General features: G+C 46.1%; 1 protein-coding gene across 7 annotated transcripts in view; it reads right to left on the reverse strand.

The window, feature by feature from the left end:
- LOC119168574 (neurofibromin 1) overlaps positions 1-25387 on the reverse strand; it is a 237568-nt gene that overhangs the window by 53579 nt on the left and 158602 nt on the right. For all 7 annotated transcript variants that reach the window (XM_075890506.1, XM_075890501.1, XM_075890504.1 and 4 more), the window contains 9 exons: positions 24108-24466; positions 17424-17543; positions 16432-16549; positions 16232-16372; positions 15942-16165; positions 9366-9560; positions 8806-9012; positions 2557-2686; positions 2024-2111 (listed from right to left, as the gene is read on the reverse strand). In XM_075890506.1, the coding sequence (XP_075746621.1) occupies positions 2024-2111; positions 2557-2686; positions 8806-9012; positions 9366-9560; positions 15942-16165; positions 16232-16372; positions 16432-16549; positions 17424-17543; positions 24108-24466 (1582 nt within the window). The remainder of the gene's footprint in view (positions 1-2023; positions 2112-2556; positions 2687-8805; positions 9013-9365; positions 9561-15941; positions 16166-16231; positions 16373-16431; positions 16550-17423; positions 17544-24107; positions 24467-25387) is intronic.

A 25387-nucleotide genomic window follows, 5' to 3' on the forward strand; every position in this document is an offset into this window, starting at 1 on the left:
TTGCCTTCACCGTTGCATCACAAGTGGTATAGTGTGCTCAGCGATTTTCCATCCTCTCCCAGCCCGCCCTACCTCCTAGAGCTCCGCTTAGGTCGTCATCTGTGCCATGTGTCCGGTAACACGCCTCAGGACAATCAAACCAGGGCTCCTGCATCTACCTCCACAGCCCCGGATAACGCCGCCGATCCATCATGGATTATCATTGTGCACCAGCGTGAGCCGCCCACGTTCCCCGGACTTCGACGTGAAGATGTGGAGGATTGATTGGACCAGTTCAATCAAGCGAGTTCCACTAACAACTGGGATGATCCCGCCCAGCTTCGCCATGTGTCTTTCTTTTTATCTGACAGGCGTAGCGAAATCATGAAACGAACATCACAGACTGGATACATTTCAAGCAACAGCTTCACCAAATCTTTGGCACCTCGGCGATTCATTCAGCCCTAGCGAAGAAGACACTGGACCCCCCTCGCAAGCAACAATGCCGTGAGTCGTACACCTCATACATGAAGGATGTGCGCTTGCTCTCTATCATCGTTTCAGCTCATCCATGTTCAAATCAGAGAGGTTTCGCCATCTATTCAAAGGGATCGGCACGGTCGCATTCAATGCCTTGGTCATACAAAACCCGACCACTGTCGCTGACATTGTTGCCACGTGCCAACGCCTAGAGGAAGGTAAGTCCTAACGGTTACCGCCGGACAGCCCTGAAAACACCACCACGACTAATCCCTCATTGCCTGCTATAATACGGGCAATGAAGGATTAGTCGGGATTAATATAAAAGATTAATACGGGAAGAGCTGCAATCTTTCGGCATCTCAGTGACCCCGAGTCCACCTGCCCCCTCCAACACTCTTTTGCGCGACTTTATTAAAGAGTAGTTGGCGTCCATGACTAAGCCAGCGTATGTAGACTCTCCGGTACCTCGACTCCAGCCGACGCATGCACAATCCTCGCTGGTTCACCACCTGTCACACAACCGATGCCTGCACACTTGACGCCTGTCCCCCTGGCTTCAATCACTCCGAGTGCGCCTAGCCAGCCTTTTCACCCACCATGGCAACCACCTCATCTGATCTGTTATTACTGCGGCTATCGGCCTCATTGCACGCTTCTGTCGTAAGCGTCAGCAGGACGAGCGTCGTGAATTCGACCCCTACGAACGGGATGATGGGACAAGCGGGGCCACTTTCCAATGACGTCCTTATTATCCGCCGCTACGTCGCTCCTCGTCGCCAACTGCGACATCCGAGACAACCCCTCCATAACGCTATACTAGACGCCGCTCACCATCACCCCTCCTTCGCTCTACGTCTCCATTCGGACCTGTCTCGCAACTCACCATCCAACGCACGGAAAATTAACCTCTGCAGCTTTTGGAGGAAAAGCTGCATCGAACGAAAAGATAGAAATAAATTCCTCCAGTGCATCCATATAATACAATATCTGTTTTAATAGAAGGTGTGTATGTGGACGCTTTAATAGACACTGGTGCTTGTTTGGCTGTGATTGATGCCTACAATACACACAGGTATACAAATGCACTCAAGAATGTACATAAGGTATGCTTGAACCCTCTTTCGCTGAAAAAAATTTCTGGCTGTGCTCCTGTGACACGCAGTCAATGCCAGTTGAGCCAAACTTTCAGAATTGTTGGTGCAGGCCATTCTCTCTTGATGTACTACTGAGGCTCACATGAAAGTGCTGCAATCGCAGCCACGATACGGAACAATACCGCGCCGACAAAGCTTCTGTTTTACCCCGTATGGTCCTTTTTCATTGCATTTGCCAAATGCACTGGTTAAAATAAAAGCTCACTATTTGCTCATTAATGCCTGTACTGATGCACAAGTTTAAAAATGAAGTCCTTAGTGGAAACCAGAAGCGAAGTGCTATTTCGCGTCTGATGTTACTCAAATGACAAGGAGAACATCAGGGCACAGAGTTGGTGCATCAGGGCACAGGGTTGCTTTCGGACAGTTGCTACGAAAGGTACATGAGCATTAGAGGCGTCGCTGACCTTTTGTGTGGCTTGGCCACGATGCCCAACAGCATGCTGAGCACCCGCGCTGTTCGGGACACTGTTGTAGCTGTCGGGTGCCTAAAACCTGCACAGCAAAGACACCAGACACTCGTTAATCGGCATTTAAAAAAAATGTACAGAGCAGGTGCCATCGTACTGTTTTACAGGGGCGAAATTGCAAAACAGCGAAATGGGTGTCTTTACTGCCGTTGCAGCAGCGGCAACTTTTGGTCTCAGTCATCACATGGGGAGAAAGAAAGTAACTTTGACAATGAATTTCATCAGTAAATTGTGATCACTAGAGAGTAAATACGGCAAATCCTAGCTAAGGATAACTGTGCACTAGACAATATGTTGACGACAGACAGTGGTGTCTATCAGATGCTATTTGTAAGATTCATCCATGCCAGGGCAAGAATGGCACAGTCCCGAATCCTTGTACATTTGTTCCTCAACACTGTCTTTCTCATACAGCTTTCAACGAAGGAGGATAGCCCGTGTGGAGCACCCACAGCAGCAGACAGACTCACCCTTGAGCAGGTGTCCGACGAGGGCAAAGTGGAAGTTTGAATTGAAGCTGAGCCCAACAGAGTGGTCGAGCTGCTTGAAGTGCCACTCCAGGGGCTCCCGGGTGCTCATCATGATGTGACAAAGGGTGTTCTGCACACACACAGGCAAGTACTTCGCACAAAGTCACTCTACACATGATGTGAATACTAGCTGTGATTTGCAGACATCCAAACGAGTTCACGCAGAGAGACAAATTTAAAATGATCAAGAAGTAAAACGAATTAAGTCACTACATGCCAGTGACATACAGAGAAAACAAATTAGCATGCGCAGATAGTTTAACTTTGTGTGGTGGCTGTTCACTGTAATTCAAATGGAATAGTTCAAATAGTATATGTCATTTATTATTAAGAAAAATAAGCACATTAACATGAAAGTGTTTTTGCAATGATCCACCAGGAATTCCCTGACATGTTTTCGGTCACAGCATTGGCGTTAGTAAAAGGTACACGAACAGATGACAAAGAAAAACCAGAAAGAAAGTTTCGATGATTTGCATGACCTAAAAATTGAACCCACAACTTCTTGGTCGGTGACGAAAGATGCTCAGTGCACTGCGCCCCCGAAAAACATGCACGAGGCTTTATAAGTGCGCCAGCATCTTTCACAACTTCTTTTGTCAGTGATTTTCGTTGGCGGGTGGTGTTGCCATCTATAAGCGGTAAAACGATGTACTGCGTCATGACACGAGTGTCATGGAGCAGTAAAAGTGTCAACAGAAAGTGCTCCAGAACTTTCATTGCAACAGAGACTTTCAATGCATTATTCTAGAAAACTATGGTCAATGCAGTGTGCCATATGCAATGATTCAGTTTGGTGACGACGCAGCATGTGCTCCGACTTTTGCGTCGTGTTACCATAAAGACTCGTCGACAGAGCACACTCAGACCTCATTATAACCAAGTCACATTAATTGTCCCGATCCATCTTGGGAGCGCTTGCAAAGGATTGAATTGAGAAAGACGCGAGACAGGCGTGGCGAAACGAACACTCTTTATATACAAAGAACGGAAGAAGCAAATACCCAAAATTCATGTTAAAGCACTCAAGAATTAAACTAACACTATGTACACACCAGTCTATGACGGACTGAAAACAGAACAAACGACAATATGCGTTAGAGCCATCTTTAGCCCCATCCAACATCTATCCAAGATGGCATCTCGGTAACAAACGATTCTTACAGTTCGTGGCGATGCCACATCGACTCTGTGACCTTGCTGTGCCGACTATTCCTCTATTCTGTCGTCAGCAACCTTCTCAACCTCCTACGTCGGTCGGTCCTGCCAAACGAGCCACTTGGCCTCGTCGCCGAGATGGTTACGGTCTTCGTCGTTGTCCGGTTTAGTTAGGCTACGCCTATGTCATCAACAGTGTCTTGACTGTGGTGCGGGCCGCATACGTTCCAGCTCAAAGCGCAGGAGCTGTAGTCCATCCAGGAACTGCTGTGACAGGTTACGGCAAGTCGAGTCATTTAAGATCGACGGCCACTCCCCAAGCCTTTTCGCCGACAGACTCAGAACCGCGCGACTCTGCTGCTTCCATAGCGCTAACAAGGCTGGCCTTCCTGATCTTCGCAGTTTCAAGCCCCAATGCACAGTGACAGCTTATCCACCCGGATTTCCCATTACAGCTCGGGTCGCGTGCCACGAGCCTTCTTGTCCAATCTTGTACAAGAACATGCTGAAATTAGGCGCACCATCAGGGATCTCGTGCGCGTGCGTCGCATTCCAGTGCCTGGCACATGACTCGCGCCTTCTTACTCATGACACACATCTGCCATGAAAATACTTCATTATATCTGGATATTTGCTATAAACATATTTTCTTAACACTGTATCTCTGACAAAGCTATTCTTCACTTTGTTATAACCGATAATTTGTTATATCCGGGTTCGTTATATCAAGGTTTAAGTGCAGTACAGTCTCTACATGCACAGGCAGCATTTCACCACTGCCTACTACTTTGAGTGCAGCGGCACCGGCTAACAATTCTGATGCAATAGGAGGCACAGAAAGGCAAATATGTTGATAGGCGAATGTTGTGCAGTGACTGTTTGGGCAAAGAGAGAGAGAGGCCACCTGTTAGCGGAACGCCTTACAACAGTCACGGCTCATGCCCTGCTTTTGCCATATGCTTCTAAACGTGCATGCCCAAGAATATCACTTGAGCTTTTTGGCTAACCTAGCCCCTTATTTCCAAACAACAATGAAGGAAGAACAGACACTCATGTGGCACGAAGATTCGTTAACTGCCATGGCGGTAGAGTTTCTTTACGGTCACACTGGCCATCCCAGAGTTTGATTTTGCATTGTTTAAACACCTTTGGGTTGTTATCATTTTGCAATGTTCAGTCGCTCTTTAGGTTGTCTTGGAATTTCAAAACACATTACTACAATATCATTTTTTGTCAGGACTGGAACCGGCTGGCTGACCTCTGCCCGTCAGTGAACTTCCAGCAGTTCGAAATCAAAAAGCCTCACTATTTTTTCAAGACATAAATATTTTTTTTAATTTGCATTGTATTATGGGCTTGTCAGTCTCAGTTTTTACAGGACTCGGCTCGTACATTTTTTCAGCTAGTGTTTTTTTTTCTTTTTTTTTTAAATGTACCGATGAGGTACAACTCTACAGTAGAATCTTGCTAAACGGCACCTACATAAACCGTAGTTTCTATTTAAACGTAGCTAATATAAATCACGAACTCACTTTCCTTTTAAGTTAATGCATTTACTACCTGCCTAACCCATAGCTGTTCATCATATACAAGTCAGTTAATGCATACTATTCACTTGTTGAATGCCGATCATAGTCCTCAGTTGCAGTCTCGCGCTCTTAAAAAGAACTGAAAATGCAGTGCGAAACTCGAGCTGTCCTGAGCTACGCATTGCATGCGTATGCACTTATCTCTAGGGCCATTGCGTGAACCCAGCCTCTGAGCTATGCCACAGCCATCTCGGAGGCCATCTTTGAGCGGCCTAGCTACATCTCGTTGCCAGCGAGTGCCCATGAGAGCAGGGAGGAAGAGCGTGTGGTAATGAACAAGCGAGTTGTCAAGTTGTGTTGGTTGACTGCACGGGTCGCGTGTTCTGTTATATCCCTTCGACTGCGTTGGATGAGGAGCCAGCTGAACTTCATGTGCGGGATTGTTCAACGTGCATCTGTGGATACGTTTTGTGACAGGACTGCACAATGTCGAATAGGCAAGTAAAGCATCGTGCGCTGACTGTCAAGAAAAAACTTAATATTGTGACTGCAATAAAACGCAGTGCAAAAAATTCCATGTTGGCACGGGACAAAAGCCCACCACTTTCGGCGGTGTGTGGCATTTGGAAAGCGAGGGAGAGTATTCTGAATGGCCCACTGTCCAACCTCAAACGTTGTTGCCTAAGGGGTTCCAGCTACTCGAATGTTGAGGAGGGGTAATGTGCTGGCTCAGGAATGCGAAGGCTAAAGACTTTCCTGCCAGTGAACCCATCCTCACGGTAAAAGCTCAGTACTTTTCCTCGCAAACGGGCATTGACAGTTTTGTCTGCAGCAGTGGATGGCTCACAAGATTTAAGGCCCAGTATACTCTTACCACGAAGGTTGTTTTCGGCGAAAGTGCAGCTGCAGACGAAGGCAGCGCAGTGAACTGGGCCAGCAGCGAGTTGCAAGATATCTTGTAAGAATATGCTCCAGAAGACGTCTCTAACATGAACGAATCAGCACTTTCCTTTGGGTGTTGCCGAACCGAACGCTTGCTTTTAAAGGGGAGGCATCCACAGGTGATAAGCACGTGAAGGAGAGGTTATCAGTTGCTTTTGCTGTCAACATGGCCAGGAGTGAAAAGCTGCCACTGCATGTTATTGGCAAGGCCGCAAAGCCGAGATGTTTCAAGGGTGAACGTCTATCCTCAGGCATGTTGTATCGCTTCACCACTATGGCCTGGATGACCTCAAAGCTATTTGAGGAATTCATGTGCCTGTTGGACCGTCGCTTCACTGCAGGCAAGAGATAAGTTGTCATGGTTCTCGAAAATGCACTGGCACACATGCAAATTGATAACCTTTCAGCCGTGAAGCTAGAATTTCTCTCAGCAAACACATCTGCACTGTCGCACCCCTTAAACCAGGGTACCACTCGGTCAGTGAAGTACCTTTACCAAAAAAACCTGCTATGAAGGATGTTTTTTGCAATAGGAAGTGGCAAAACATATATAATAGATATGCTAAGCGCCATCCACTTGCTAGCCTATTACTGGCAACAGGTAGAGCCCATCACTGTCCAAAAGCGCTTCTCGCAGGCACAGTTCGTTGTGCCCGCCCAACAAGTGAGCCCAAGCGCAACGGTTACGACCAAAGAAGCTGTCGACGACTGCGAATGCGAGGCGCTCATCGCTGTACTCCTGGAGCCACAAGGTGGTGGCGACAAAGTGGCGTTTGCTACAATTTGTGATGTTGATGAAGACGTCGAAACGTGTGAAGATTTATCCGACAGTGACATCGTCAATTCGGTCTGTGGCAAATGGCCGAGCGGGAGCGACACTGAAGAACAGGACAACAGCCATGACAACATCGCTGAGCTGCTACAGGACGTGGCTCAGTAGCTGAGGCAGCGCGAGCACTGGATGTGATGCGGGTGTTCGCGGAGAAGACGGGGCTGATGGACTAGTTGGCCTTTCAATTGGATAGCTTTGAAGCTGCAACTGTTGCTGCGAGGCCGCCGAAGCAGCAAACAAAAGTGACGAATTTCTGGCGTCCAGTTTCCACTAAATAAAAGTGTTTCTTAGTTTTCCAACGTAACATGTTTTGTTTTATTCGCAAGTAAGTGCAAATTTCTTACTTTCAGGTAAGCCATGTGCTGTGCTCAGCACGTAGTTTCATCGCGTCCTCGTCAGGTACGGCTTAATGAGGTACCACGGTATATGAAAAGCTGTCCAAATAAATTCAGTGTGGCTGGATTAACTGCTTTAAATAATCAGGCAGCATGCACATTTGATACCAATGATATCCCAGATTTCTGAAGATTACTGACACAATAATCTACAACTCAACAGTCACGTGGGCACTGAAGGCTGCTGGACAATGCAATAGACTCTTATGGTCACTACTTTATTAGCTTTCAAGCCAGAAAAAGTGTTACCATAATTACTCACATGATCCCCGCACTTTTTTTCGCAGCAAATTGATGAAAAGTTGGAGGGCACGAGAATTATGCGGGGAAAATATTTCGTGAAAATGTACACAGCGAAAAAGAAAACGAAGTGGTCACAAGTCGGGACTCTGTCTGCAACTAACTACAAGTTTCAAAAAGTGCAACTGAACACTTAACAATAAATCCACAAGTTTAACACAAGGCAAGATTTATTTGAGACACAAAAGCCACAAGCAAATAGTAGAGAAATACCGTACGCAAAGCTTGTGGGCACTGCGGTCGTAGTGTTAGGGTTCGTCACACAACGGGAACCTTCGAAAGGTTAGCGTGCGACTTTAAGCTTAGACTGATGGCCATCTAACACAGAATTGTCCGCAGTTGCCTTCTGACAAAATAAAGTTTTACCATCCATTCCAGTTTTAGGCACACGAAAGGCCTAACACGCCTTGGTGGCTTCCAGCTGCTCATGCTGCCGTCACCAGTAGCGAACACAAAACTCGTCGACTTCGAGATGCTTACCAGCGGTCCTGTTGCCATTGTTTAGTGCATGATTAATCACTTTCAATTTGAAAGCAGTCGTGTAACTTTCGTGTCGATTTATAGCGTAGCCACAGAATGGACACAACGGACACAACGTAACCACAAAACGGACAAACTGGGACTTGTGAAATAACCTCAGAGATCAGTGGGGAGCGCCCACATTTCGGAGGACATGCTTGCGCATTGATAGTACGCATCATGCTTAAGAGATGGCACCAGGCTTTTTTTCGCTATCATCATCAGTGGTTTGAAGGAGCAGACGATATTTATGCTGCAATTATTGAAGATGTGATAATTACTTGTGGAAAAAAAATCGTATTTTCGCAGGGCAATGCAGGAGGTGCCAGAATTATGCGAGTGCTAGGATTACGCGAGTAAATACGGCACATGTATCAACGTCAAAAGGAACAAGTGCTCAATGTGATGTGTTAGATTGACCACTTACGCACACAGCAAGTGCAAAAAAGTGCTCATCTGATGCACCAGCAGATAACAAGGAGTGCTGATTTGGCTGTCCATCTTGAATACTCACAGGTGGTGTGTCGAACATGCCCTGCGAATCGAGCGTGTGCAGGTTTTGCTCGAGCAGGGCCAGCCCGGAGGCATACAGGGCCATCTCGTCCAGTTGCAGCACTGAGATGGCCACCCAAAAGAGGGCCCGGTGGATGGGCGACTCCGGCCGCAGCAGGGGCTGCAGCCGCGTCAGACCCATGATGATGGCATCAATCAGCTGCAGGTCCTGCACACATGATTACGGTGCAACACGTTCGAGCAGCAGGAACATGCAAGAACTTTCTGATAGGCAATGCAAGGGATAACAGGAACGAATGGCAAAGAAAACTCCACACACAAATGTAACTACGAGAAAATTTGCACAGGCGTTTTGTGCAACAGAGAGCCTCTCTGTGCAGCGCACACACACAGACTGATTGGGGGCCCATCAGGACAAGCTGAATACTCTCTTGAATGAAGCAGGTAATTGCCCTGTGACGTTTGGTTTCATCTTCACAGTCACCTAATCTCAGAAACGAAAGACCTGCGCCCACATGTTTTTGTTGCTATCAGGTGAAGAGGGAAGAGGTGTAGCAGTACCTGGAAGGCCTCGAGTGCCTTGACGAGGACACGCAGCAGCTGTTTGGCCTCCTGGTCCGTCACCCCTTTGCTGATGCAGCCAAACACTATCAGGGCCCGTGGCTGCAGGGCCGGGTTGTAGCGGAATGCAAAGCTCTTAGCCAGTGCCGTCCACTGGGTCAGCCAGTCACAGCTGGGAAGGTTCTTCATACATGCCTGCAACAAGTCAATGACATTTGAGAATACCATATGCAACGAGCCAACCATACGGGCACCAGTTGCAACGGTGGTACTAGCGATATGACAGTGGAGGGGTAGAAGCTGGCACAAAGGCTCCAGCGAAAAAGGACTCTTATTATGCGTCTTCCAAATGAGAAAATGCATTATATTCACACAATAACAGGAGTTTTAACAAACAAGGCATAGAGAGGTACCTTCACACTACAAAATCACAGAGAGCACACAAGAAGAGAGGGCCAGAGAAGGCCAGAGAGAGAGTCCTCACGCATTCCTGACACGCTCCTTTTATTGAGATCCATGTATGCACTTCTCGTCAAGCGTTTTTCATCAAGCGGACTGCGTAGAGCAAGCACGCCAATGCGCATTCTTTGCACGCACCAGGAGATTTCCCGCGTTCTTGTGAGACACAGGCCCTGTATGGCAGGCTGATGAGTGTGCCTTACAGGCCTAGTCTTTGTATTACCAGTTATGACATTGCTAATAGTAGTCATTCAGTAAATCATTGTTCATTGTAGTTTCTGATCGATTGAAACATCATTAAAGGAAAAGAGGGTTCTAATGCGAGCTCTTTCGAATACAGTGCCCAATAACCGTTGCAGCACTACATACAGGTACAGGCTTCACCATGCATTCCTGAGCAGGCACAGAATCTTTTTGCGCATTTATTTTTGGCTTTCGCTTACTTAGAAGCAGGAATGTAATTGTTTTCTAGAAGCACTGTTGAAGCCAACCTCACACGTGCCATCAAGAGAGAGAAGAATGCAATAAAATTTGAAGAGAGGGGGTGCAAGGCAAGGTGCATTTTCTTGTCTATTTGCCAAGCTGTGTGTGTGGCAATGGCTGTAGAGTCTTGTCTCGGCACTTCTGGAGCCAGCCAAACTGTGCGCTATTAATGTGATGACAATCACAGCAGCTGACAGCAACCCCTCCTTTGATTGGTCAGACTGGGTCCACCCTGTGTGGTGATGGTCACAGCAGCCGACAACAAAACCACTCATTCGGTGGAAGTCCGCACTGACACTAATCCACTCTTTATGCTCACTGTAAAAAACTTGCATATAGTCCACAATTTTTCTAGTTTTTATGATGCAAAATGTCAGCCCCGGACTATATGCAGATACCAAGAATTTTTAGACGAGAATTCACAGTTTTGATTTTGGCCTTCCGCGACACTATCATCATCACACAACTGCATTTGGTTGCGATACCATGATACCTGCCGACGGCCATGATAGAACGCTATGTGGAGACCACGAAAGCAGTATTTGGCTGCCAGTAAAAGCACTGTGACCTTTGCTGCCAAAGCCATTGGCAAGAGCGCTGCAGGGCAGCAGTTTAGCGTAGATGAGCAAGGCGTTTACGGTTGTGCGAAACGGAAGAAAGCCCTCTTTGTTTGCAGTAGCTTCTAACACTGTGCAACGGTTCGAAAAGTATCCAAGGGCTGAAAAATAGAGCATTTTCTGATGCTGAACTGAAATTGACGGACTTCATTTAGAAGCGATGGAGCACTACTGGGGCTCCCCGCAATGTTTCCCAAAATTAACTAGAGGGGACTGTGGCGCTGCGATTGTTCAGCAACCATGGGAATGATCGGTAATACACGGATTTCCCTATTCTTCATACTTATGGGCGGCAAATCGCACTTGTGGCTTCGTTTACTGCTGGTTTTGAGATGGTAAAAAAAAAGAAAGAAAAAGGAATGAACCCTTTTGAACTTCGTGACTCTATTTGAAATGGTAAGCCTAAAGGATTAAGGTCGTCATCATCATCATCATCAGCCTGACTACATCCACTGCAGGACAAAGGCCTCTCCCACGTTCCACCAGTCAACTTGGTCTTGTGCTTGCTGCTGCCAATTTATAGCTGCAAATTTCGTAATCTCATCTGCCCACCTAACCTTCTGTCTCCCCCTAACCCGCTTGCCTTCTCTGGGAATCCAGTCAGTTACCCTCAATGACCACCGGTTATCCTGTCTACGCGCTACATGCCCGGCCCATGTCCATTTCCTCTTCTTGATTTCAACTATGATGTCCTTAACCGCCGTTTATTCCCTAATGCACTCTGCTCTCTTCTTGCCTTTTAAAGTTACACCTACCATTTTTCTTTCCATTGCTCGCTGCGTCGTCCTCAATTTAAGCTGAACCCTCTTTGTAAGTCTCCAGGTTTCTGCTCCGTAGCTAAGTACCGGCAAGATGCCGCTGTTATATACTTTTCTCTTGAGGGATAGTGGCAATCTACCTGTCATGATTTGAGAGTGCTTGCCAAACGTTCTCCACCCCATTCTTATTCTCATAGTTACTTCAATCTCGTGGTTTGGCTCCGCGGTTATTACCTGCCCTAAGTAGACATAGTCTTTACAATTCGAAGTGCACTATTACCTATGTCGAAGCGCTGCTTTCTTCCGAGATTGTTGTACATTACTTTCGTTTTCTGCACATTAATTTTAAGACCCACCTTTCTGCTCTCCTTGTCTAACTCCGTAGTCATGAGATGCAATTCATCCCCTGAGTTACTCAGCAATGCAATGTCATCGGCGAAGTGCAGGTTGCTAAGGTACTCCCCATTAACTCTTATGCCTAACTGTTCCCACTCTAGGTCTCTGAAAACCTCCTGTAAGCACGCGGTAAATAGCATTGGAGAGATTGTATCCCCCTGCCTTACACCCCTCTTGATTGGTATTCTGTTGCTATCTTTATGAAGCCCTATGGTAGCAGTTGATCCCCTGTAGATTTCTTCCAGGATGTTCATATAAGCTTCATCGACGCCCTGATTCCACAAAGTCTGCATGACTGCAGATATTTCTACTGAATCAAACACCTTCTCGTAATCTATGAAGGCTATGTATAGTGGTTGGCTATATTCTGAGCATTTCTCTATTACCTGATGGATAGTATGAATGTGGTCAATTGTTGAGTAGCCTGTTCGAAATCCTGCTTGTTCCTTCGGTTGATTGAATTCTAATGTTTTCTTCACTCTGTTAGCAATTACCTTTGTAAATAGCTTGTATAGTACAGAGAGCAAGCTAATCGGCCTGTAATTCTTCAAGTCCTTGTCATCTTCTTTCTTATGTATTAAGATGATGTTAGCGTTCTTCCAAGACTCTGGTACTCTTCCCGTCAGGAGACACCTCGTAAACAGGGTGGCTAATTTTTTTAACACAATCTGTCCTCCATCTTTCAGCAGATCTGATGTTACCTGATCCTCACCAGCAGCTTTGCCTCTTTGCATGCTCTCCAAAGCTTTTCTGACTTCTATCATTACTGGTGGGGTGTCATCTGGATTACTGCTAGGTCTTATAGTATTAAAGTCGTGGTTGTCCCGGCTACTGTACAGCTTTCTGTGAAACTCCTCCGCTATTTTAACTATCCTATCCATATTGGTAGTTATTTTGCCTTCTTTGTCCCTTAGTGCATACATCCGATTTTGCCTATCCCAAGTTTCCTCTTCACTGCTTTGACGCTTCCTCCGTTTTTCAGAGTGTGTTCAATTCTCTTCATGTTATACCTTCTTACATCGGATACCTTACGCCTATTAATCAATTTCGAAAGCACTGCCAGTTCCATTTTGTGTGTTGTACTTGAGACTTTCATGCTTTGACGCTTTTTAATGAGATTCGTCGTCTTCTTAGCTTGCCAGTGTCCTGTCTAAGTACCGTACCTCCAACTTCCACTTCCAATGAATAATAATCTGACGAGTATCACCACTCCGTAGTGATACTCGTCAGATTATTATTCATTGCGTCAACGCTAAGGCTGGTTTCCTCGATAAGAGCAAAGTACCTGTTCTGAAGTGGGACTCTGAATTCCTCTACTTTCCCTCTAAGGGCTAGCTCATTGATTGGCTTCTTGCCTATCAGTTTCTGTCGTTCCTTCCTCAAGTCTAGGCGAATTCGAGAACGTACTATTCTATGGTCACTGCATCGTACCTTGCCAACCACTTCCACATCCTGCACGATGCCTGGGTGTGCACTCATTATAGAGTATATTTCGTTCTTATTTTCGCCATTAGGGCTCCTCCATGTCCACTTGCGGTTTCCTCGTTTTCGGAAGAAGGTATTCAATATCCGTAAATTATTGCGTTCTGCGAATTCTACCAGTAGCTCACCTCTGGCGTTTCTAGTACCGAAGCCATAATCTCCTACTGCCTGGTCTTCAGCCTGCTTCTTCCCTACCTTTGCATTGAAGTCTCCCATCAGTACTGTATACTGTGTTTTTACCTTGCTCATTGCCGATTCCACGTCTTCATAGAAGCTTTCAACTGAAGCGTCATCATGGCTGGATGTAGGCGCGTAAGCCTGTACCACCTTCATCTTGTATCTTTTATTGAGTTTAATTACAATACCTACCACCCTTTCATTAATGCTATAGTATTCCTCTATGTTGCCAGCGATATTTCTGTGAATAAGGAACCCCACTCCCAGTACTTTTCTGTCAGCCAGGCCCCGATAGCAAAGGACGTGCCTATTCTGTAGCACCGTATATGCCTCATCTGTTCTCCTAGCCTCACTGAGCCCTATTATATCCCATTTAACACCCTATAGCTCCTCGAATAGTACATCTAGACTTGCCTTACTAGATAAGGTTCTAGCGTTAAACGTTGCCAAGTTCAGGTTCCAATGCCGACTTGTCCGGATCCAGAGATTCTTAGCACCCTCTGCAGCGTTGCAGATCTGACCGCCGCCATAGTCAGCTCCTTCGCAGCTGCTGGGTACTGAGGGCCGTGAGTTAATTGACGTATGCATGTGGGAGGTAGTGGCCAGATACTGCACCAGGGTGGCCAGTCCTCCTCTGGTAGGGGAGTACGTTACCGGTGGTGGTCACCGGTGAGGCCGCACCCCAGGCCTCTTACCTCTTAATGCAGTTCCATAGCCACGCGAATTCTGTTTTTTTTTTTTTATCCGGTTGGGAACTGCGCGGCACTGGGATTCGAACCACGGACCTCTTGCATTCAAGGCGGATGCTCTAACCACTACGCCATCGCCGCTCAAAGGATTAAGGTGGTGAAATCCTTTGTCGTTTTGTGACAAAGCAGCTTAAAGCCACGTGAAGATAAAAAGAACGTAAAGTACGAAGGCTAGGCAAATCTGTGTATTATTGGTAATTCCTATGCTCGCTGAAGCGCCATGCATTGCAGCTCCCAAAGACACTAGCCCCAGAGTTCCCTCTAGTGTATATTTAGCAAACTCTATGGGGCTCCCATCGATACTCATGCTCGATGCCTCCCAGTGTAACCTCCATGAAGCTACTGCTGCCAACTCTTTGCGCCGAGCTCATTGTTGCCCCAGGAAGACTTATGGGCTTTTGTCGCTTGATGTGTGCCTAATTAAACCATTAAGGGACCCTATTATGAGGTCTGAAGGGCCGGAAGTAACACCTGCTGGATGGCTAAAACGGGCCTCGCCAGCGATGCCGTGCACACGGATCGCCAAAGCTTGAGTCTGCATTCCTGTGGTGCTCATTTTTTCTGCCTTCAAAGAGTGCTCCATTTCAAAACACCTTTGATGGCACTGAAAATGAGCTGTTATGAGATGACATCTCTGACATGGGAGTTTCTGAATAAAGTGCATCAGGTGAAGATAAATAAGTGTGTGCATAAATGTTTTTAGTTTCTGTTTAGCTTGGGCTATATTGGGGTGAAAACTTTATTTTCATTTTCTATCCCCAAAATCCACCTCGGACTATATGCGGGTACGGACTTACGCGGGTTTTTAAAGCAATTTAAGTGCATGTTACCTTCTCTTTGATTAAGTTTTCTTTTTCTGTATGACAAATTTTAATACATATTATATTTTACCACCTATAATTTGCACCCTGCTACTATTCAAATCCTGCTACCGTTCTATTCAAACTTGCTTCAATGTTATTGAATAGTAAGGGCCATACGTTTTGACTTCACTTCGAACCATGAAGTTCTATTCGCACACAGCTACCCCTCAGCTAAGTTTAATGCGATGCCGAAGAAACGAAAAATCAGTATGATGTGGACAAAGACTAAATACAATTTCGACTCTGTGCAGGCAACAGCTTGCAGTGACTGCAGAGAGCAGTGATAGCACTATGGAGCCAAGATGCTCCAGACGACTAAGTAAAAGTGAGTTTTCTTCACCTTCACACCTGAATTGAAGAAAATATTCATAAACGATCGACTTATTTGACACACATACCAATCGACACATGTCAAACTTATTCGTGGTACTTAAGGTTTAGTGTCACTCAGTCTGCGCTCTAATGTCAGAGGCAGTACATCACCAACATCGGTAATGCATCAACAGCCAATTAAACCTAATCTTCCACATGTGATTTTATGGCTTGACCCACAACAGCTCCGAACACTGCAGCCAATGTTCCAAACACTCACCTCCATAATCTCGAGGAGGGCGTCGGTGATGATCTCCAGGTAGGCAAGTGGCATGCGTTCCTGGTCGGCTGTAGCACAAGCGAAGGACCTATCCAGCAGGCCGTGCCGGCAATTAGACCGGAAGGCCGTCACTGCCGTCGACTTCACTTTGCCAATGCCAAACAGGTGATAGAACTTGGGCAGCGAGAACTCGTCCAGGCTTAGCCTGAGGACCCGCTGCGTGTCTGCAAACACCAGTCGACCGGGCATTCAGAGTCTCGTGACGGACAGGCAGGTGTTGATGCACTTGCCATTGAAAGAAGGTTTGGTGCAGGTGCACAGGGAGTGTATGATGTTGATGACCAGGCCGTGGATGGAGGCTCGCAGCGAGACCGGCCCGGTGTGCACCAGGAGCGTCACGATGTGGAACAGGTAGGGCAGGTGGCTGGCCACTGAAAGAGTTCACGCATTGTGAGGTGAGGGCTACCAGGGGGAGGCTATCATCACTGACCGTCTAGTGAGTTGTTGAACGACAGCATGAGCAGGTAGCGTGCCAAGATGGCAATGTCGTCCCACATAAGGTGCTGCTCGAGGGTGGGCGTGGGTGACGTGCACGTCTTCTCTATTACCTGCAAGGCCGGACAGAGGAAGACACAATTATGCCACTGACATGACCTCAGCATCCAGGAACAAACACATCAGAGGCAGCAGTAATACCTAAAGCTGTCAGTGAGCTGTAAAGGCATTTAAGTATTCCTGGAGGTGGCAATTATTAATGAGACACGAGAACCATTCGTGTGCACCTCGCTGAACATGGCCAATGGCTTTTCAGTTGTTTCCAGTGCTTTTTTGCAAGTGCAATTGCACTGACAGCAAGTCCCAGCAAGTCACCAATTACTACATCGTGGCAAAAACACTTTAAGCAGTGAAAGGAACTACTGTGCTTTGATTCAGTTCAGCTTGCAAGCAAGACATTCCCTACCTCTAAAACAAGCAGTGGCGAATGCAGCAGAGCCAAATCGTGGCTTCTGAAGTCCCGTCACATCACATACTGTGCATACACAGCATAATTACATGCGGATATTTTGAAGGCAACAAAAAGTCATGGCCCTTGCAGCGACTCAAGTTCAAGCTTCTGCAGTTTTGTTTGCGCAAAACCATGCATTACAGACACAATTTTTTGTGACAGGATTACACTATGCTTGAGTAATACGTTGCTTTCATACAGCCCCGTAGAAGTCACGTAATCTTGGTTTCACTACATTTTTATTCTTTAAGTTTCTCTGTCGCTAATCCTGCCAGCCCATCTTTAGTGTCCCTTTTTTAATTTTATCTTTAGTAGCACTGAGAATCTCATCTGAACTGCTTTGAAACCACTGCTTTGAAGGGTACTGACCATCCACATCAGTGGACGCCCAGTCAAGAATGCGTTTTTATGAAAAAGCAACATGGTTCTTATTTTCTAAAGGCCCAGTGGGCAGGAATGTGACAACAGGCACGTACTCTGCACAGTCGGCTGATGACTTTCATGGCGACCAGCTGGACATTGGAAGAAGCCAGGGCCACAGCCGTGTCAGCCATGATTTCGGCTTGTGCCGAGCCCAGACCACCAGTGACGCTTCTCTGCAAGGGTGGCAACAGGCATCCTCTCTTGACGTGGCCGGAAGCACAACTATTCCAGGTCATGTCAATTCCATCACAACCCCTCTCCCCCCTCCCCACCTCTTCTTCCTGATGATTTTTTTTCGAAACCCCACACAGAGGCTGAGCAGGCACTGTGTCTCCATGGGGGCTTTCAATAGAAGTGGGTATACATTTCAACATATTGAACAACGAATCAAAAATTGTCCAATCCGATCTTGTATTCAAGCAGAACATCCACCATATACACGTAGAAATTGTCTACAAATAGTTTCCAATTATTTGCATACAATAACTGTACTGAAATAAATATGACACCTTACATAAGAAATGAAACATTTCTTATCAAGTGATACGCTTACTTACGTTTTATGCCCTACGGTACATAACAGGCATAAGAAATAGTTTATGTAACGTACGTGAGGGGGCCATACTCATTCAATTTTGTTAGATCATTTTACAGTGATCATTCATGCTCACTGAAAAAGTGCCATGCATGTGAAGAAACTGCTTATTTGTTTCTGATGCCCCACATCTGCTTCTAATGCTAAAATTATGAACAGTATCATTTTACATTAACTGTAAAAACAATTGAATAAACTTTTTAAATTTTGTTTCATATTCTATTTCCTTTAGGCACTACAGTGAAGCTACGATTATACGTCCCCGGTTTCGCGAGGACCTGCATTTTACGACGAATCGGTTTGGTCCCGGCAAAATCCCCATGGAAGCAATGTATTAAAATTAGGGGTGTGCGAATATGAAATTTTTCGAATACGAATATTCATGTTCGAATATCGAATCGAATATCAAAGGACAAATGCCTCTACAGTAACAATAATTTAAGATGTATTTATCTAAAAAAATACACAACAGCCTGTCTGTTAAGACAACATACACTGTTATTTGGAACACAATGCAAGTAATGACTAGCTGTTATCATGAAACATAATGACTACATGTTAACATGGAGAAATATGAGTTGCTCCAGATGATCAGGCAGGAGGCGCTCCCTCCGAACAGAGACAACCTCTCCTGCCACTGAAAAGGCACGCTTGCTTGGAACTGAAGTGGCTGGTATGGGCAAGTACTTGGTGCAAAGCTTTGCCAGACTGGTGTATCTGAAGGTACCCACAGTCCGCCACCAGTCACATGGGTCATTGTCTTTCTTCAGTAGGGCTTCTTCAGAATACGCTTTAATTTCCCATTCTGAAGTAGACAGTGGTGTACTTGCCACTTGACTCTTTGCAAGATTATCAAATGCACTCCAAACATCAGAGGATGGCTGCACACACTGTTGTGGCTCCTGCACTTTTGCTGCTGGCTGCACGACTTCCACAGCAGGGCATAGGGCAATGTCCTGAAGCACCAGATCTTTCAGCCACACCAACTTTTGTTTGTTGTTTCTGAATACCGTTGACTTGAAGCGTGGGTCCAAAAACGTAGCCAAGCATGCTTTTTTGTCCTCGGTATATAAGGGGAATGTGGTATTGAGAGACCTTGCCAGTTCCTTATGAAAGCCTGTTGTGCCGCTAAAGTTGCTGAGGCAACTTAGCATACCAAAAATAATTGGTATCTGAGTGGAAAGTGATGGGTATTTGTCTGCGCTAGTTATCACAGTTGCATCATATAAGGGCTTCAGTGCGTCCAGATATTCAAGAGCCTCTTTCTAACCTGCTGAGCAGAGACCATAAATGCTGCTACTTGACGTTGCCAGCTCAACAGAGACAGCCTCCTTCAAGTCCAGGAGGCGGGACAGCATTAGATATTGACTGTTCCACCTCGTACCTACATCTTGCACCAAACGAAGTGGATCCTTGCCCATCTTCTGGTACTCATCTAATCTCTTTTGCGCAGACGAGCTGTGCTGATAGTGGCCCACGATATGCCTCGCTTTCTTGCACAGACGGTCAATTGACGGTGTGTTGGAGATTGCATCGTGAATTGCTAGCTGTAGGGTGTGGGCAAAACACGCACGCTCAGTCCACGGGAGCCTTCTGACCGCGGCACGGATGTTGCGTCCGTTATCTGTGATGATGTATTTGCGGCAGCCATCCGGTATTTCCCATTCCGCGCACATCTCGACAAGCATTTGCGCAATGTTTTCGGCGGAGTGGCTAACAAGTTTCATGTGGTGAGTGTTAAGCGTGAACCGCTTCATCCTAAAACTTGGAGTGAGAAGGTGGCAAGTGAAGTTCACATAACTCTCGTTGGCGCGTGATGTCCACATGTCGCTGGTAAAGGTGACTGCAGATGTTCCCCCTTCAAAAGCACTGCTGAGCTCGTCCTTCACTTTCTTCCGCGTCATCAAACAAGCGCGGAACAAGGGTACGTGAAAGCGTGGTGCGCGACGGTAGGCGATAGTTAGGCACAGCCTCCGCCATGAGTTCCTCAAATCCGCGGTCTTCAACAAAACTATATGGTTGCAAATCAAGCGCTACCATGGCAGCCACCTGGCATTGAGTGCTTGAGTTTTCTTTTCCGACAAAGGGTCAGTACGGTGCACAAAATCAAATATCATTGACTGGTCTTTCTCTGGCGCACCTGCTGCAGTCATCCGGTACTTCTTCATCGCGGTTGGGTGCTGTTTTAGATGTTTAACATGAGGACTAGTTGTACCCATCGGCGTTTTAAGTGTAGTGCCGCATGTCTTGCACTGCGCCAACGACAACGATGTCTTCACAAAGTGCTTCCAGATAGCGCCTCTTTCCCTTCGTTTCGGCGCCGTGTCTTGATTGTTCCTCCGTTTTGCAGGCGAGTCGTCATAACCTCCGCTATCTGCCATGGCACTTATTAACAAAGGCTCGCGCCAAACCGCACCATGTGCACCGCGCACAATCTAGCAGAACTGATCGTAGCGGCTGACAGCACTAGCCAACGCTGCTGACCCTACTAACGTAGCACTGTGCACTACATGGCGCACTACCACTACTCATGTGCTCTGGTGGCCAGCACGAAAAATATTTATATGCATATACAGATATATAAAACTGAAAGGTCGGCGCATGATTACCGTTTCATATATTCAATATGTTTAGAATGCAGTCCAAGTTATTTAACGCATACTTGCCGGGAATACGACATAATTTAGCAATAAAATCCCGAATTGGAACTAACCGCTTTTGAGCATGTTGTATAACTGTTGGACTGCTCACGTGCGGAACTTCCTCGAAAAAAGAAATAAATGCGACGTCATGGTACAAATTACCACTAGAATTCTTTTTGTCACTTATTATGTTTTCTAACCGGAGCGTTTGCCGACGGTGACGAAGTTTCTGCTATAGCACGCGCGTGCACGGTCGTGCGTTATCAAGCGATGTTTTGATGAGACAACGCGGCAACGGTTAAGCTTCGTTCCTGCACACGAGGTCCCGCATAGTCAACGTGTGGTAGTGCAGCACGTTACGGCGGCATACGAAAAGCGTGCAATACGTTTACACGAATGTCAACTTTGCTGCTGATTGTTGAACGTCGCTGGCCGACAAAGTGCCTCCGTGCACTTCTGACGCTTATCGCCCCTCTGGGAAACGTTTTAATATCTCTGAACCCAGCGGAAATATTAAAGAAGAGTTATTTTCCGCATGATAATCCAATCAAATATTCGATATTGTCGAATATTCGAAGAGATTCAAATATTCGAACTTTTCGAATACACTTTTTTCGAATCGAATATTCACACACACCTGATTAAAATTATAAGACGCAGTTATACGTTGACCTCGCATCTTACGCCGATTTTCAGATTCCTTCGGAAAGAAATAAACCACCTTTACCCAAATCACATGTCGACCAAATATTCACAAGTGCAACAACATTACAGGACTGGCGAAGTGAAAGCTGGGTTTTCTGAGAAGGAAACTCCGTAATGCACTGCCCTCTGTTAAATTGTTGGCGTATAAGACTATTGTTAGACCAACGCTGGAGTACGCAGCTATCATCTGGGATCCGCATACTAAAACTGAAATTAACAAACTTGAACGAGTACAAAGATTGGCCGCGAGGTTTATTTATTCAAATTACATGAGAACACAGTCTGTATCACTTTTGCTTGCTAGGGCTGACCTTCAATCGTTAGCTACACGTAGAAAAATAGCTCGCTTAAAATTTATTTATGACCTGTAGCATAAGAACTACAAGCTGGATCCCAGTGTATACCTGCGCCCCCCAGGACGAGTGTCGGCTCGTACCAATCACTCATTTTCTGTCCAAGCTTATGTACCGCGGGTGGATGTATTTAAGTTTTCGTTTCTGGTGCGCTCTATTGTTGACTGGAATGCGCTTCCTCCCGAGGTACTTACAGGATGTAGATCCTCACAGGATTTTCAACGACGGCTGGACTTGTTTTTTGCCTAACATTGTTTGTGTATTGTTCACCTGTTCACCTTCCACCCCTGCTACAGCCCGCAAGGGCTAGCAGTATTGTAAATAAAAATAAAATGAACTTGCGTACCCCAAGGAAAAGTGGTCATCTTCTACAGGAAAAGTAGTCATCTTTATAGAATGGAAAATTTATTCTCCCAGAAGTTCATGCACTTCTACATATGCCTCAATCGTGTACATACGTATGCGGGGTCATTACCTAGTCAAGTTCTATTCACATAGAGTAGGTTCAGATGACGAAAAACCTGATATTTCCACATTTTCGGTCCGTGGAAACATTTCCCGGACGACATACGGCTGATGTGCTGCCTTTGTCACACTCGCAGTCACTGGTTTGCGAACGCATAAGGGCAGCTGCTTTCGCCGTTCAATATTACTTTCATTTGACGTCAACTCCATAACAATAGCAGGACACCACTAGTTTCACTTCACACGGCAACAAATTACAATGGGCACAGCTCAGTCGCACACGAACGCATCGCGCATAAACTCATTGTCCGCTGCCATCATGCGATAGTGATGACACTGCGTCTGACTCTTCTGATGAGAGGCTCACGGCAACACGATTTCGGTTTCGTTTTCACGTGCAGGCAATTTTCGGACTCTATTTATCGGTAGAAAGATGTACATTGGATTTGATTGTTTTCAAGGCAGAGAAGATTTGCTCGGACCTCCTTCAACTATTTATTGTTGTCAATAGCTAGCACTGACAACAATAATTTAATCTATCTTTATTGCAGAGGCAGAAGGTCATGCCGTGGGCTTATTCAGGCAGTCTGTACCCATATTTTGGGCAAGGCTGAGTGTTGCGGTCTATAATCTCTGTTTTTCGATTATACACGACCGGGTTATACGACGATTTTGCGTGGTCCCCTAAAGATTGTATAATTGGGGTTTCACTGTATTTGATTTGTGTTCAATGAGATCTCAAAAATAACTACACACACCTGCTTCTTCTAATCTTAATATTTCAACTCATTCTGTGCAGTCTGTGTGGTGTTTCGTTTTTCTAGCCATCGAACTACAGTAAAATTTTGTTAATTCGAAGTCATTGAGGCCACGAGAAATCTTCGAATAAGGCGGGTTTTCGAATTAACAGAACATTCAAAAATTAAGATGCAAGAAACTTGAAACTATTCAAAGTAATCAGGGCTTGTCATTTGCTGTGCCGGCTATAGCTTACGGCTCCAAGGGTTATGTTTTCCAGCAACACCTGGTCTTAATTTTGCCGCAAACACGGGGGAACAGTGGGCCTTGCTGTAGCCACCAAAAAAAAAATGCTGCCGTGATAAACTAAAATTTACGCCTGCTGAAAACAAGACATCTCCACTGCAACACAGTAGTGATTCGCAGGCAGTATGCCGCCTGCTCCTCGCTGCTTCAGCATGTCATGGTGCAACCATTCGCACATTCTCTCTAGCAAAATTAGGAATTTAATAATGGCCAGTATGACGAAAATCGCGACGTGTATTAGCTGGAAAAAAATTACGCTTGAAACTTTTGAACTTAGTTTTCGAAGTAGGTGTTGCCAGCAAGAACTCTTTTAGCAGTGCAAAGTCACGAATAGCTGGAGCAACAGGCAATCAGAGGTTCGCATACATCGCGAATTCCGCTTAACTACCCTTTGTTCATTTCTTTACAATCCCAGAAAGAATGAGTAAACCATGACCGGCTGATATTGCGAAAAACATGCAATATGCTGCTCGTGTGTCACTGCTGCGTTTCAGTAAAGCATGCCTCATTTTCCGCAAACACGTTGCGGCTGACGAGACAGTTTCTTTTTTCCTTTTTTTTTTGCACTGGAAGTAGCGAGGCTGGGGTGCTTCAGCTGCCACTCTAGTATCACTACGTTGCATTGCCTTGTGGCTATTAAGGACCGTCATTTCCACGGCTTAGGGGCGAAATCGGGATCTAAAACCCGCACATGGCACCCAAAGTTTTCGAATTAACCAGACTGGTGTTGGCCACTGTTTCAAGTTGTCCACTCAAACTTACATAGCGAAATATGGCACCACGGAAATACTTCGAATTAAGCGAGATTTTAAAATAACAGAGTTCGAATTAACGAGGTTTTACTGTATTACTACACAGAATGTTGCCAGTTGAGCCAACTGGGTTTCAGTGCAAGCCTCAGTTGCCCAATGCACTCCATAAGGGTATGCCCACCTTGATGAAGCTGTCGAGCACCATGTCGAGCAGGTCGGACACCTGTCCGATCTTGCCCCAGATCTTGGCCTGGATGGAAGGGTACATCTCCACCTCCTCGATGGTGAGCGTGATGAGCTTGTCCAGGATGGTGGCCACGCGCTGGCGCTTGCTGTCGTCCGAGTGCTTGCAGAAGCGCGTCAGGTTGGGCAGCCACGGGGTCATGTACTCGAGGCACAGGTGCTTCAGCTCAATGGACGATGCCCGGAAGCCCTGGATGCACTCTTCCAGGAATTCCAGCGTTAGGTGCGACGCGTTGGTCGCCAGCTTCTCGCTGATCTGCTTGATGAAGATGGTGTTGTTCGACGGGATGCACAGACCTGCATGTTGCAAGAGGGCGGGATGACATCTGTAAGCCGGCACGAGTTACGGTGACTTTGGCAAGAACCTCTCAGGTCTGAAAACTGCTATCTTATGTAAATGAGCTATGAGAGGTGTACATGTATGAGTGACAGCTGTACACCATTCTTCTCCTCACAAAATATCAGTCATGGAGGAGCATTCGATTACTGTCAGCTGACTGTTATGGTTTAAATGCTTCCCATTCTCGTCCCCTGCTGTGCTACCTGACCAACCCTGATAATTGGCTAAATCATAATACACGGCTCCATAGAAAGAATGAGAAGCGACTACAAAGGCAATGCATATTGTCAACCTATGAACTCCTTTGCAATGTAGCAACTGCAACCTTTTCACCTTTTGACCCCCCCGCTGCGGTGGTCTAGTGGCTAAGGTACTCGGCTGCAGACCCGCAGGTCGCGGGTTCAAATCCCGGCTGCGGCGGCTGCATTTCCGATGGAGGCGGAAATGTCGTAGGCCCGTGTGCTCAGATTTGGGTGCACGTTAAAGAACCCCAGGTGGTCAAAATTTCCGGAGCCCTCCACTACGGCGTCTCTCATAATCATATGATGGTTTTGGGACGGTAAACCCCACAAATCAATCAATCAATCACCTTTTGACCCCATTATTACTGCGAACTACATGTCTAGTCTTCTTTCCTCACCATCACAGTGATGCAGACAACTAGACAACGATATGACAAAGAAGTGTTAGAGTACCTTTGTTGAATCAGGCTAAGCTAGGCTCGACTATGTGCAAAGAAGTTAGGTAACTGTCTTGTTTCGTGCCATCCCTGAAATGTAGTGGCAAACATATATACAGTAATAATACCCCACAAGTGAAAACTGCATAAACTGGGAAAAAATCGAGATAAGTAGTTTCAAGATTAGCAAAACCACAAC

This window comes from Rhipicephalus microplus, chromosome 3, assembly GCF_043290135.1.
Source record: "Rhipicephalus microplus isolate Deutch F79 chromosome 3, USDA_Rmic, whole genome shotgun sequence".
In the NCBI taxonomy this organism is placed as follows: domain Eukaryota; kingdom Metazoa; phylum Arthropoda; class Arachnida; order Ixodida; family Ixodidae; genus Rhipicephalus; species Rhipicephalus microplus.